We start from the raw sequence: 15,255 nt of genomic DNA, 5'->3' as shown, positions 1-15,255 counted from the left end.
AGACACGACTGAGTGACAACTGAACCAATCTGAAGTCGCTAAGATTAAGGTGTTTCTCGCTTCCTTGTCTTTACTTTTGGCTGCAGTGGGTCTTTGTTGCTGTGTGTAGGCTTCCTCTAGTTGCAGCGAGTAGTGGCCACTCTGTATTTAGAGTACTTGGGCTTCTCCTTGCAGTGGCTTCTTTTGTTGTGGAGTACAAGCTCTAGGGCGTGCGAATCATTTCTGATTTGTGTAGGTCAAGATAAGGTACTAACTTATGTCCTGTAGAAACAAAAACCATGTATTTACTCCATCAAATAATAGAAGTTAAAAGTAGAACACTGCTTTCTCCTATGCCTATTCCCTCCCAGAGGTGACGTGGACATAATTTTAAGTTCCCCTGAATCTCCAGTTGTCTTGAAGAGATCGCTAGTCTTAACCATTCTTTTGTTTTTCTTTGTTTGCATTGTTCATTTAAGGCCTTTTTCTCTCTCCTCCCTATGCCCTGGAAGTCTGCTTTCAGTTGCATATATCTTTCCCTTGCCTTTTGCTTCACTTCTTTCCTCAGCTTGATGCATGGAAGTTCGCACTTCCTTGTGAGTTCTTCCATTTTCTCTCAATAATATCTTCAGTGGCACACCCAGAAATTTATGGTTCACCTCAAAGTTATGAAAAATTCACCATTATTTTCTACTTTAATGGAAATGGTTTGGTTAAAGATAAAGAGTATGGGGATCAAACACCAGAACATTTGATCCTTTCCTTACAGCTATGATTGTTGCCTTTTTTTAAAATCATATACCAAATTGCATGTATCTGAATGCCTTTGTTTCTGGACTTGTTTTTTATGTACAGCGACTGGATATTTACTTTTGTTCCCCTGCCATACCACTTTTTTTTTTGGCTACTTTAGATCTTAGTTGTGGCATGAAAGCTCTAGTTGTGGCACGCAGGCTTAGTTGCCCTTCGGCATGTGGGATCTTAGTTCCCCTACCAGGGATTGAACCTGCATCAGAAAGTAGATTCTTCAACTACTGGACCACCAGGAAAATACCTGCCATACTGCTTTAATGGTAGTTCTAAAAATTTTATCAAAAGCAACATAAGTGAGATGATAATTTGCTTGAAAATTACTATCCTAGACTTAAATATTTTTGAATGTTGATGCATCCTAGGAGATAGCCTTTATCTTTATTATAATATTAAAACTAAAGGCTTAGTAAATGTTTGCTTTGTATCAAGTCCTATGCTGAGCAGTTAATTTGTACTATCTAACTTGATAATTCAGCCCTTATGTGCTCTATAATTTATCATGACTTACATATTTAAAATTTCCTACTTCCTAGTCTTCCATTCCTTGGTGTTTACCACTTCTAATTTCTTTTCTTTTCTTTATTTCTTTCAAATTTCCCAACTGTTTTGCTCTTGTAATAATAGCACAGGAATTACTAGCTGAAAATGAATTAAGATGTAATTCAAAAAGAGAAAAACTACATAGAAGAATACAGAATCATCATATATGACCTGGTATACATAACCTCAAGATGCAGTTTTGCTTTCCTTATATTACTCAGAATGTTGAAATTTTTAGGCATGTACTTGATTTATGAGCTCTCATGTACCCACCATCTGTCTTTAATAAATATCAATACATTGCTGTTTCCAATTGATCTACTTCCTCTCCCTTCTTCAAGGAAGTGGGTTACTGTTGTGTTTTAATGGATATTTCAGATATGGTCTTACTTGTAGACCAGGGTATATATTTAATAAGTCCTCTAAAAAGTCCTACTGTACTTAACAACTAACACTAATTCTTTTTTTTTTCCTAACACTAATTCTTAATCTCATTAAATATCCAATCCGCTTTCAGTTTTCCATAATTATGTCTAAATACAGTTGCCATGTTCAAATCAAAATCTCAAAAGAACTACACATTGAATTTGGTTAATATGTCTCTTAAGTCTTTGCTTATTTATTTGGGTGCCATTTATTGAAGGAACTAGATCGATAGGCTTGTAGAATTTTCCAGAGTCTAGATTTGGCTGGTTGTATTTTAGTGATGTTTATCTCATTGCTTCATCCCCTTTAGACAGTTAAATCTAGAGGTTTGGTAATATTCATGTTCATTGTTTTTGGTAAGGATTCCTCTTAGGTCATGCTGTGTACTTCCTGTTGTATCTTATCAGGAGGCATATAATGGAATTACTCATCATGGTATATAATACATGAAAAATCAGTTCTTGGATTTTAGGATCTCTCTTCTGCTACCTTTCTTCTTTTAAAAACTATCATTTATTGTTTCAATACATTAATAAAAGACTAATATATAGATTAAATTCTGTTTTATAACTGAACCATAGGCTATGGAAAATTGCAATTTATCTAAGTCCATAAACTTTCAGTTACATAGCCCAAAAGATGGCAAATTTTCCTTAACAGTTTTTTGAGTCACAGATAACTGAAAATACAGTGAAAACTGTGGACTCTCTTCCTGGGAAATATGCTTGTCTGCACAAATGAAATTTGGCAGTTTCATTTCAAGAAGTTTAAAGATGCCCTCTGTCTTGCTCATTCATGAACTGCAGATAAAGACCTCCTACTCCGGTGTATTCTGTCATTCTTACTCTTTCCTCATACCTTGACTTATGCTATCTTCTCTTTTCTGTCATCCTGGCTATCCAAGATGATTTTGTTCACTTGAACTGACTCTTTTGTAATGAGTAAAATTTGGGGTGTATCTTGAACTTCTGTACATCTCCATCAGATAACCCTGTGTCTTTTTTTTTTTAACCCTGTGTCTAATACAGTATGATCAAATTAAGTGCCTCATCTTTTAATCTAGTTTAGTTGATGTACCTGGATGTTCTCTCCCCCCACCCCCATTTTTTTTTGTTGAGGTTGTGTTATTGGGTAGATATCTGACTTCTCATTATGTTCTTCATTGTAGCAATCTGCAGAGCGCTGTGTGAGCACGTTGCTTGATCTCATCCAAACCAAAGTAAATTATGTGGTCCAAGAGGCGATTGTTGTCATCAGGGACATCTTCCGCAAATACCCCAACAAGTATGTCCAAATACTTCTGCCCCTCTTCCTCAGTTCATTTAGGAAATGTTTAAGTAAAGCACTTTGAGACTGGCTAGGTAAGAATTATTTGGTCATAATTAAATGCTCTATTAAAAATCAGAAACGTGTAAGTTTGTGAGCACGAGGATTAAAATCTCATTTTTACTGTTTTATCACTTTTAGAAGAATTGAAGCTCTGTCTGAATATGCATTGTCAGTTGACATATTTTTGAAGTTAACCAGGTTCTTTGGTGATGAAGTTACTATTAAATAGGATACTCATGTCTAGGCATAATCCATTTTATGCTTCTTACCAAACGTAATTAATAAATGTGCCCCCTTTTCACTCTCAGAAATGTCTCAGTTTGAATAATATGGCCACCCTATTGTAAAATCCAGGAAGGTGACAGCTTCACTATTCACTTTGTATGTTACCTAGTACTTTTAGAAAATTATAGAACATGTAACAATAAATTATCAGAGTTTTAGACCTTTTCTCAAGTATGGTAGCTGCTTCCATTAAGATATGCAAAATCTACATTTTCACTCCACAGAAAATTTTCATGTTGAGGTCTTAGTTTGTGAAACATATACTTTTTCAGATTTGCTTTTGAAGGCAAGCAATTAAAGAATCTGAAAGAGTGAAATAAGCAGATTCAAGGGGGAGGAGATATATGTATAATTTAAGACTGATTCGCGTTGTTGTGTGGCAGAAATCACAACACTGTAATGCAGTTACCCTCCAATTGAAAAAAAGAGCAGATCATATAAGCACCCTAAATGTCATTTTATCTTATAATCATAGAGATAGGTTGTGCTGAGGCTTCTGACTAATCTTTAAAGATCATATGAAATGAAGTGACTTACAATTAAGTTAGTTTAATGGTGGACTCAAAATTAGAAGAAATATTTTAACAAGGTAGTGGTTTATTAAGTGTTTTATATATATATATATTTTAATTTTAGAAATGGTATTTTTGGGAAAAGGATATGCTTTTACCACTCTGTCAGGAAAGAGGGGTTGGGTTTCTAAATTTCTTGATTAAGTGTGGATACCTTGTCCATGGTTTTGCTTTTAGTCTTCATTGTTAAATACAGTTCTCAGTTCTGCTCTCAGTAACCATAGTCCATTTTGTTACATCAGATACGAAAGTATCATTGCCACACTGTGTGAAAACTTAGATTCACTGGATGAGCCAGACGCTCGAGCAGCTATGATTTGGATTGTGGGAGAATATGCTGAAAGAATTGACAATGCTGATGAGTTACTAGAGAGCTTCCTGGAGGGTTTTCATGATGAAAGCACCCAAGTAAGTTCTCTTCTACACCTAATGAAATAGATGTTTGGGGGAGGATTTCAGGAAAGGTAAAGGTTAGGCAGTTTTGTGTGTCTGAACTTATATATATATGTGTATATATATATAGTCTGTAGTGTATATATAGTGTGTATATGTGTGGTATGTATATATGTGTGTATATGTTCATTTTTTTCCCGAAAGCAAAAGGGGTGAGCTTTTTCAGTTGTGCTGACGTCTGTTGGAACAAGCCTATTTAGCTTACACTAGTGGTTCTCAAACTTTAATGAGCTGTAGAAACACCTAAGCACTGGTATTTAATCTCTGTTAAAGCTACAGGTTGCTGGAACCCACACTAGAGTTTCTGACTCAGTAGGCCTGAGATGGTTCATTTTTACAAGGTTCAGAGTGGTGATGCTTCTGCTGCTGTTGCTGTTCCAGAACCATGCTTTGACAACTACTGGCTTAGAACAATACTGCTGTTCCAGAACCATGCTTTGACAACTACTGTCTTAGAGCGATAGTTAATTATAATTTTCTGTCACCTAAAGATGATTCCCCATTACTGTCAATAATGGTTGTGGCTCGGTTACAGCTGGAGTTTTTGTCGGGGTGAAGGCTGGCATGTGCATTTTGAAAGAATCTTCCTTCCCACCTTCTATCTGTCCTCTACCAAAATTGAGAGACCTTGAGAGACCTTTGAGTCAGGCCCAGAGAAGCAGATAAATTATTAAACCTTTTCCCCTTGGTGTTCATACTCACTGCAAATTGAAGTTCATAAATGTATTCTATCATAGTAATTTTAATAGGCCCTGACAAGGAATACATACAAGCCAGTAATTTCATGGTTCAGCAAGCCACTCTTAATTGACTGTGATCTAGTATAATTCTATGGTCTTGGCTCTTGCCTCAGTATGATAAACGATTCTTCAGTTCCCCCAAAAGTTGCAGCTTTCGGTGGAAGTAAATAATAAAGAATTTGGTCAGGAACCAGTTTTATTGCCATCCGCATGTTAGCATATACTTTAAGAAATATAGATGATTATCTGAGGCATAAACAAACAGGCAGTTTTTGATGCGAAAAATGCAATTTGGAGGTAGGAGTCTAGTGAGTTTTCAGTTGATGAAAACCTTTGACTGCTATTGTTGATACTGGCGGAGTTTTCAACCTTTGTCTATTAATCAAAACCAGAAAGGCCTTGTAGTAAGTCAGTCAGTCATGTTTGGGGAAACACCACTTTGGAATTGGTGGTGTGGAATAATACGGATATCTTTCACTTCATCTATTAAATTTGTTTAGGTACAGCTCACTCTGCTCACTGCCATAGTGAAGCTGTTTCTCAAGAAACCATCGGAAACACAGGAGCTGGTGCAGCAGGTCTTGAGTTTGGCAACACAGGTAAGAAATCTGGAAAAAGCATGGAGTTGATTTGTCTTGTTTTAAATTCTTGGAAAGTGTAAATTGTTTTAAATTCTTGGAAAGTGTAAAACTTCTCCCAAGAAGGTTCATTTGGGGAGGTTTTGAATGTAAAGAGTACAGTCTTTAGATTCTGTTAAAAAAACTGGAAGCAGTACTTCTTTTACATATTCTGCTGAATTAGAGGAGAAGGCAGTGGCACCCCACTCCAGTACTCTTGCCTGGAAAATCCCATGGACAGAGGAGCCTGGTGGGCTGCAGTCCATGGGGTCGCTAAAGAGTCGGACATGACTGAGCAACTTCACTTTCACTTTTCACTTTCATGCGTTGGAGAAGGAAATGGCAACCCACTCCAGTGTTCTTGCCTGGAGAATCCCAGGGACGGGGGAGGCTTGTGGGCTGCCGTCTATGGGGTCGCATAGAGTCGGACGCGACTGAAGCAATTTAGCAGCAGCAGCAGCTGAATTAGAACTGGTTGTATGGCTTTTAAATGAGTTGACTGACTTTTGTTTTAATGGTAATTCATGAAAATTGAACTTAGATTAGACTCTTCAGTGTGAATGAAGGACATGCCTCTCTGAAAGTGACATTGAGTCTCACAGTACTTCCTTCTGAGGGACTTAATTTCAGCTTTCAAATGGAAGTACCCTGTAGAGATCGTAGATGCTTTGACAAAGATCCTTATGTGTGCTGTTCTGCCTTCTAGATTGGTTGCTTTCTCTTAAAGTAATTTTAAAGTGCTAAAGCTACTTCCTTAATTATATAATATTTTTGGTCTTCGTCGGGAGGGTTCTCATTTCAGGAATGTGGCCCCAAGCTGGATACACAGAAATCGAAGTACAAAAATCGAAGTACTTTTTCTGATGTGACTAGTATAATGATAATCAATCCATCATGATCCAGTGATGTTCTTAATTGAATTTGAAAACAGGCTGATTTTAGCAGACTATTCAGATATTCAATTTACCATTTCCTCTTTCATCTCTTTACAGTTGTATATTTCAAAATTTGAAACTCTTTTATTTTGCCTAGTTCTGAGTTGTCATCTTTATTTATATTTTTATTTTTTACTTTTTGTTCTGGTGAACTTTATTTCATGTCAAAAACAAGCACAATTGGAGGATTAGATATGGTAAATATTGTAATTAGTACAGTTGAGGTATGTACCTAGTACACTCCTTGAATCCCAGTTCTAAATTGAGACCACAAATGTGAACCTAGAGTAGTTGCCAGTACATTACCTGTTAAGTGATCAGAGCACATAATTTACTACATGTTAAATGCAAAGTTCTTCTTTCCTCTGACAGTAGTTAATTTTAGAAATGTCAGGAATCCATTTTAAGGACAAGAAGTTTGATGGATAGATAAGGCATTTGAATAACTTAATGGAATACTGTAAAGCAGACAGCATTACCAAATAAGTTGTTTTTAGACTATACTACACAACTCTGAAAAAAATACAGCCAAGAAAACAGCTAGAGTCAGGCTACTTTCTGACACTTGATTCAAACACAGATGTTTTACAGTCGGTGAACTCAAACATGAAGAAGGCCTGAAGCTAAAAATTAAGATAATTTTCTTATCTGATTATTGATTCATGTAAACATTATTGAGAATTATCTGCTTGATTATCTTTTAATGGAGCAGTTGACCAGCAGTAGTTGAGTTAAAGGATATTGTAAAATTCATTTCGCAGAAAACAGAGGTGTCTTGTCCTACCCCTTGTACCCCAGTTTTCTTCATTTCTCCAATGAGCATGCTGTTTTCCCAAGTCTCTAAGCTTTCACTTGACCCCATTACAGTTAGTCTGAAGAAGCATTCATATGATCATGTGGAGCTAAGGGCAGGCCGTGGCTCACCATCTGTCCATGAAAAGTGAATGGGAGGTTGTCCATCACTGATCAGGCATGTCTTGGTACTAAGGGCAGAAATTGGTCATCTTTTTGAATCAAAGCATTTAGGTTGGACACAGGAAGTCATTTTCACATTAATGTATAATAGGTCATCTACAGGGGGCCATTTTGAGTAGAAATTGCCACTTCTTAATCATGTAGGGCTAATTACAGACACTGCAGGGTGACTGCCATTAAATTAGTGATGTCTTTGACTTCATCTTAGGGCCTTGAAGCTCATTTCTGCCTTTTGTTACAGGCTTTGGAGCCTCTCTGCTTTGTACAAAAGAAAGAGCTTTATATAAATTAACCAAATCCAAAGATGTCTGGTGTTTATTCGAGATGGTAAAATAGTAAACTTGACATTAACAATGCCTGTGTAATACTTGAGAAAACCTCCTAAATACAGATAAATTCACATTTATACAGTCTTTCAGCTTTCTCAGAAATATCATTTTCCAAGAACCATAGGATTTCTGTTTATTACAATGTTTACTTTGTATTCAAGTTTTAACTCTCCCTTGAGGGCTACATTTCAAAGCATCAGCAGTATTTGGCCCCTTGTGAAACGTAAGCACAGTGAGTAGAAAAGAAAGAGAATAGGTAGAGATGAGAGTGCTGTGTCACTCAGCACCTAGAATTACTCAGAAGGTAAGGGACTGTCTCAGCTCATATTGTGTGACATCATTCCTCAGCCAAATTAAAGATGGCTGTGTTTAGCTATGTGTGGAATAGTCAGAGTCATCTTAACTGCTGAGACTCCACTTGACATTCATACCCATTGGAAATAGAGACGTCTTTTGCAATTCATTTGTAAGAGCTCTTCAGAGAGTTTTTAACTTTTATGCATCTTCCTTTGCCTGAAGCAGAATAATTTACAGAATCATCAAGGCAGTGAATATTATCTGTATTGAGCATTCTAGCTTTCCTAGCCTAGACCCATGACCACCCATTTGTATCTCTGTTAAGATGGAATCAGAACGGTTTTCTAAAAAGACTTTTTGCCTTGGTCCTTTTCAGTCACCTCTGGATAGATAAGGCTAGTCTCATAATCAAGTGAATGTCCTTGGTAGATTCCGTTGTGTTCACAAGTTCTGAACCCTGACTTCATCTCCATTTTCTCTTAAGTCCTCTGTATTTGTATTTTAACAGGCAGCATGGGAGAGCTGTATTTTAGGTTCTTGTCAGAGTTCAGACTCACTCTTACTATTTACCTGAGATAAAGTGTTAGGGAGAATTTCCTGTGTTCTTACAGTTGTTGGAATGTACCACCAAATCAAGCCAAATTAGTGGAGAACTGGTGATCTAACAAGATTTTGACCCTTATTAGAATTGTTTTTACTAAATTACATTGGTATCATCATCCTGTAGTAAGGGTTGTATATGAGAAACTATCCTGTTTGGGTTTGTTATCTAAGTAATTATTTATTTAATCATATATTTTCTTCTCTTGGAGACCCTGTAAAAAATTCCTAACCAGTCTTGGGTTCTCTTATGCATAAGTATGTAGTTAACTGCCCCTCTGAATGGCTTATCTGATTAGATTTCTTTCCCATATCAGATGTTTGAAACGTCTGTCTATGGGATTCTCTAGGTAAGAATACTGGAGCGGGTTGTCATTTCCTTCTCCAGGGGATCTTCCTGACCTAGGAATCAAACCCGTGTCTCTTGTGTCTCCTGCATTGGCAGGTGGATTCTTTACCACTGCGCCTCTATCTTCATAGTAGACTTAATCCTGTTCTTTATCTATGCTGAAGATTCATGAAAGTATGTATGAAATCTTTGTGTTTCTAATTTTAAGTAAAATGGTGGTATAATTAGAAATACTATTGGTTATGAAAAAAGAACAACCCTTGAATCCATGCCTTTAATAAGATCTCTTTTTCACTTTGATGGTTTTAAAGGAAATACAAAGAATACACAGAGAAGTGTCCAAACTTTAGTAATTACCCTTTTTAGTACATGGAAAAAAGTCTTCACCTTGGCATTTCCATATGTGAGCTAGAAACCACCATCATCAAAATCACCTGTGCTTCTTGTTGAACATAAAAATTCCTGGACCCCGCTTCTGACATAATGAGTCACAAATCCTGGGCCCCCCTTCTGACATAATGAATCGGAAACTCTGGTTTAGCCCTGGAATCTGCACTTTAAATGGCTTTCTTGATGTGTTAAAATGTTGATGCATGTTATAGTTTTAGGAATTACTGTTTTAGGGCTTGCCTGGTAAGAATTGTTTTGGAAGCTCTCAAATTTGGGGCAATACATTATTTTCTTGAGATCCTCATGAGGGCCTATCGGAGTAGCAGTACAGTAGATCCCAAACAAAATTTTCTGAGTCGCCAAACACATAATGACTCTGTAAAATCATAAAAGGTTCTGTTTTTTTGTCATTAGCCTTGACTGGCCCTGATTTATCGTGGCTTCCATGTGAATAGTGAGGCAGTGAAGGACGGCTGATAGTAGGCCTATCAGATCAGCCCTCAGGATAATCGAGTTTGGACAGTGGAGATACTTGTCCACTCTTGACTTCTGGTCATGAAAAACTTGCACTCATTTTCTCATTTCTCATAGGACTAAGTTTTTAAGTCAGTGTTAAGATTTATAGCATGTACCCCCTGTAATCCATTGACTCTATCTCTAGAAATTATCCTGTTGTAGTGTTTTGAATTTGTGGGAGGACTCAAGCTTTTTTCAAAGAAGTATGTATTTTGTGAATCTCGACAGGAATTTTTTTTTTTTTTGGTTAAATATGTAGCTGATATATGAGAAAAATAATTTGAAGTAAAAAAATTTTACTTTGATTATATTATTAAGCTGTGTTGTATAGTTTAATACGTTTAACAACTTACTAGACAAATTAAAAATTTTCCCAATTAAGTGATGTGTAGTATTCATTTTCATTGTGTAATAAAAAACATAGTCTACAGATATTAAATGACGTGCTTTGGGGACGGACTGAGTGTACAGATTAAAACTTTCAATTTAAATATCAATAAAAGCTGGGATGGGGATTGCTTTCCTGATGTGATACTCAGAGAAACTTGTATTCTTTAAAAAAAAATCAACTTATGTTTTATAATATTTAAGTTTTGTTTCCAAATGAAAATCTAAGGAGATTTCAGTCAGCTGTTTATAAACACTTCCTCAGGAGCAAACTTCCTGCTGCAACATGCAGCAAAACAAATGCATCTAATTTGGATAGTGTCGGTTTCTTTTTTTTTTATGGCTTTTCAAATACGACAAATAGTTTGATATAAGTAAAAATGTGCGTTTCTTTTAGAATAATGCAACCTATGAATATGATAAAGATTATCTTGAGATTAAAATTTACCATTTTTATGCTGTATTAGCTTGTATCTCAGTTTTCTTTATACTTTTTTGTTTTTAACCAGCAATCCATTTTGAGTGCAAATAAACACTCAACACTCAAATAAACACTCAGAAACATATGATAAAGAAAATCTATGTGAAGCAATCTGGGTCACTTCTGGTATTGAGCTGTATGGCAAGTGCCTTAAGTGGCTAAGTTATGAACCAGTTCATCTGCTTATATACAGACTCATGGGAAAACCCTGGCCTACTTTAAAGAAATACTTTTGTATGTGTGTTTTAGGTACAGAAATTGAAATGGGGCTGATTGTTGCCTTTAATAACATAATACCACTGAAACAGTTCATGGGTAGATGAATGCCACCACATAGACAGACTCTTGGAGGTAGATACCAGGATATTTACTGCCACTTTGTAATGACCACAAAACTGAATAGGATAAAGGAGGGAGAAGGAGGCCGCGATTTAAATCTTCATCAATAGGACACTAGTAAATAATGGTGCAGTGCTGTGTATATGGTGGAAAAATGACAGCTGTGTGTGCCGCTGCGGAAAGCAGCGTGAGTATAGGACGAAACTGGTTTTGTGTAAAATGAATATATGTGTGTGTGTAAGCTCATAGTGCACTATTCATATGGATGGGTACTTGGGGGATGGGGGAGTTAAGGTAGGGGAGGGCTGGGTGATTGGGGGAGACTTTTATATTATTCATTTCTAAATTGTGATGTGACATTGATAATAAATTTTCCTTAGCCACAGTCATGTATAAAATTATTTTAACCACCACACAAAGAAACGAGGACACTAAATTTGTTACCCTTTTTAGAAGCACTTAGTTTTATATGCTCTCTTAAACAGTTTTTTTTTTAATTATTTAGCTAATAGCACCTCTCATATTTTAATAAATAATTAATGTTCTTTGAGCTCTTTGAAGCCAGGCACCATGTGTTGTCTCTATTGCCAGGGCCTAGCCAGTGTCTCCACAGGAGATACTTAATATTTGAATAAAGAAAGAAGGTATGGGTGAAATATATGTAAGATGTGTTTCATGAATAATTCTGCTAATATTTATAGCAGTGAAAAACATTTTTATGTCCCAAGGCCATTTGAAGCAATTGATTTTTCTTGGGTTAAACTTTATTTTCTTCTTCCCAACTTCCTTTCTGAATTTGAGTCTTAGAACTAACCTCAATTTATATTTAAATTCTTTGAAACATTAGAGATTTCAGAATTATGAGTATATTAACAACATATTGAGTCTAAATATCTTCTAACAGCCAACCCTGCATAAATTGGTGCAGCATTACCTTGATAATAAATCAGCAATTTGAGTTTCTGTATGGAAAATAATTACATTTAAACCTTCTCGTGTTTGCCTTTTCATTAGGATTCTGATAATCCTGACCTCCGAGACCGGGGCTATATTTATTGGCGCCTTCTCTCAACTGATCCTGTCACAGCTAAAGAAGTAGTCCTGTCTGAAAAGCCGCTGATTTCCGAGGAGACAGACCTCATTGAGCCGACTCTGCTAGACGAGCTGATCTGCCACATTGGCTCCCTGGCCTCCGTGTACCATAAGCCACCCAATGCTTTTGTGGAAGGAAGTCATGGGATCCATCGCAAACACTTGCCGATACATCATGGGAGGTAAGCGGGTAGACTTGGTTTGATTGAGAAGTGATTCTTTGTATAGATGAAGTTGGTGTTCCTTAAGCTTTGCTATGCATTTGGCAAACCTGTTGTGCTGCCTTGGGGGCTTCATCTGAATTCTAGTAGCTACACACATGTAATGGATAAAAGACCTTTTTGAGTTCTAATCTCAGGGTTGGTAAGATTATGCCTTTAGAAAACTGTGGTAAAAACTTTCTGAATGGATAAAGTTCGAAAGTTGCTTAAGACTCTGAAAGATGAGGCTAGAAATGTTCCCATAGTTGAAAACTTGGTAAAAAACATACGTAGGCATACCATAGAGATTGTGGGCTTTGGATCCAGAACACTGCAATAAAGTGAGTCACGAATTTTTTTGTTATTTCTGAGTGCATACAAAAGTTACATCTGCTCTATAGTATAGTCTATTAAATGTCCAGTAGTATTACGTCTAAAAAAAAGTCTTGTTGTTCAGTCGCTAAGTCATGTCCGACTCTTTGTGACCCTGTGGACTGCAGCACACTGGGTTTCCCTGTCCTTCACTGTCTCCTGGAATTTGCTCAAATTCATGTCCATTGAGTTAGTGGTGCCATCCAGCCATCTCATCCTCTGTCACCCCCTTCTCTTCCTGCCCTCAGTCTTCCCCACCATCAGGTTCTTTTCCAGTGAGTTGACTTTTTGCGTCAGGTGGCCAAAGTACTAGAGCTTCCACTTCAGCAACAGTCCTTCCAGTGAATATTCAGGATTGATTTCCTTTAGAATTGACTGGTTTGATCTTCTTGCAGTCCAAGGGACTCTAAAGAGTCTTCACCAGCACCATAGTTCAAAAGCATCAATTCTTCAGCAATCAGCCTGCTTTATGGTCTAGCTCGCTCATCCGCACATGACTACTGGAAAAGCCATAGTTTTGATTATATGGACCTTTGTTGTCAAAGTGATGTCTCTACTTTTTAATACACTATCTAGGTTTGTCATAGTTTTCCTTCCAAGGAACAAGCATCTTTTAATTTCATGGCTGCAGTCATATGGATCACAGTCCGCAGTGATTTTGGAGCCCAAGAAGATAAAATCTGCCACTGTTTCCATTTAATCCCCATCTATTTGCCATGAAGTGATGGAACCAGATGCCATGATCCTAGTTTTTTGAATGTTGAATTTTAAGCCAGCTCTTTCACCTTCATCAAGCAAGAGGCTCTTTAGTTCCTTTCTGCCATTAGTGTGGTATCATCTGCATATCTGAGGTTGTTGATATTTCTCCTGGCAATCTTGATTCCAGCTTGTGCTTCATCCAGCCCGGCATTTCACATGATATACTCTGCATATAAGTGAAATAAGCAGGTTGACAATAAACAGCCTTGACATACTCCTTTCCTAATCTGGAATCAGTTTGTTGTTCCATGTCCAGTTCTAACTGTTGCTTCTTGACCCACATACAGGTTTCTCAGGAGGCCGGTAAGGTGGTCTGGTATTCTCATCTCTCTTAAGACTCTTCCACAGTTTAATCTGTTCCACATAGTCAAAGACTTACGTGTAGTCAGTGAAGCAGAAGTAGATATTTTTCTAGAATTCCCTTGCTTTCTCTATGATCTAGTGATGTTGGCAATTTGATCTCTGGTTCCTCTGCCTTTTCTAAATCCAGCTTGTACATCTGGAAGTTCTTGCTTCACTGAGCCTAAAGCTAGCTTGAAGGATTTTGAGCATAACCTTACTAGCATGCAAAATGAGCGCAATTGTGCCATAGTTTGAACATTCTTTGGCACTGCCCTTCCTTGAGATTGGAATGAAAACTAACCTTTTCCAGTCCTGTGGCCACAGCTGAGTTTTCCAAATTTGCTGACATATTGAGTGCAGTTCTTTAGTAGCATCATCTTTTTGGATTTTAAATAGCTCAACTGGGTTACCACTGATATATTACAAAACTTACAGTTTATACCATGTTTTCATTTGGAGCTTCCCTGGTAGCTCAGCTGGTAAACCACCAGCAATGCAAGAAACTCTGGTTTGATTCCTGAGTCAGAAAGATCCCCTGGAGAAGGGATAGGCTACCCACTCCAGTATTCTTGGGTTTCCCTGGTGGCTCAGCTAGTAAAGAATCCACCTGCAATGTAGGAGACCTGGGTTCGATCCTTGAGTTGGGAAGATCCCATGAAGAAGGGAAAGGCTACCCACTTCAATATTCTGGCCTGGAGAAATTTGGACAGGACTAAGCGACTTTCACTCACTTCATTTGATCCTTCCTAAAATAGAGTGCTTTATTTTATTGGTGAGGAAGCTTTGTCTCAGAGAGGTGGTCACTTGCCCAAGACAATGCATGCAACTAGTGGAGCCAAAGCTTGGTCCTGGTCATCTTATTCTAATCGCCCCATTCTTAGGGTGACCAGGAATCGCCCCATTCTTAGGGTGACCAGAAGTCGCCCCATTCCTCGTCATCTTACTCTAATTGCCCCATTCTTAGGGTGACCAGGAATTGCCCCATTCCTGGTCATCTTACTCTGATCGCCCCAGCAGAGTAACAACACCCCCAGTGTTACTCTGGTTATTTCACCGGAAGTGTGTGCATGAATTTCTTCCCAGGTTTACTTCTGTAACTCTTCCAATTCCTTGGCTTTAGCTGTCTATTGAACTTCCC

At 37.4% G+C, this 15,255-nt stretch overlaps 1 protein-coding gene across 1 annotated transcript in view; it reads left to right on the top strand.

The window, feature by feature from the left end:
* Positions 1–15,255, top strand: part of AP2B1 (adaptor related protein complex 2 subunit beta 1) — a 110,191-nt gene that overhangs the window by 36,129 nt on the left and 58,807 nt on the right. Inside the window, exons 10-13 of the mRNA XM_052657030.1 lie at positions 2,927–3,042; positions 4,187–4,352; positions 5,638–5,736; positions 12,367–12,626. Coding sequence (XP_052512990.1) covers positions 2,927–3,042; positions 4,187–4,352; positions 5,638–5,736; positions 12,367–12,626 — 641 coding nt within the window. The remainder of the gene's footprint in view (positions 1–2,926; positions 3,043–4,186; positions 4,353–5,637; positions 5,737–12,366; positions 12,627–15,255) is intronic.

Source organism: Budorcas taxicolor, chromosome 19 (genome assembly GCF_023091745.1).
Source record: "Budorcas taxicolor isolate Tak-1 chromosome 19, Takin1.1, whole genome shotgun sequence".
Classification (NCBI taxonomy): Eukaryota; Metazoa; Chordata; class Mammalia; order Artiodactyla; family Bovidae; genus Budorcas; species Budorcas taxicolor.
Note: the sequence above shows the minus strand (reverse complement) of the source record. Positions and strands in the feature narration are given on the sequence as shown.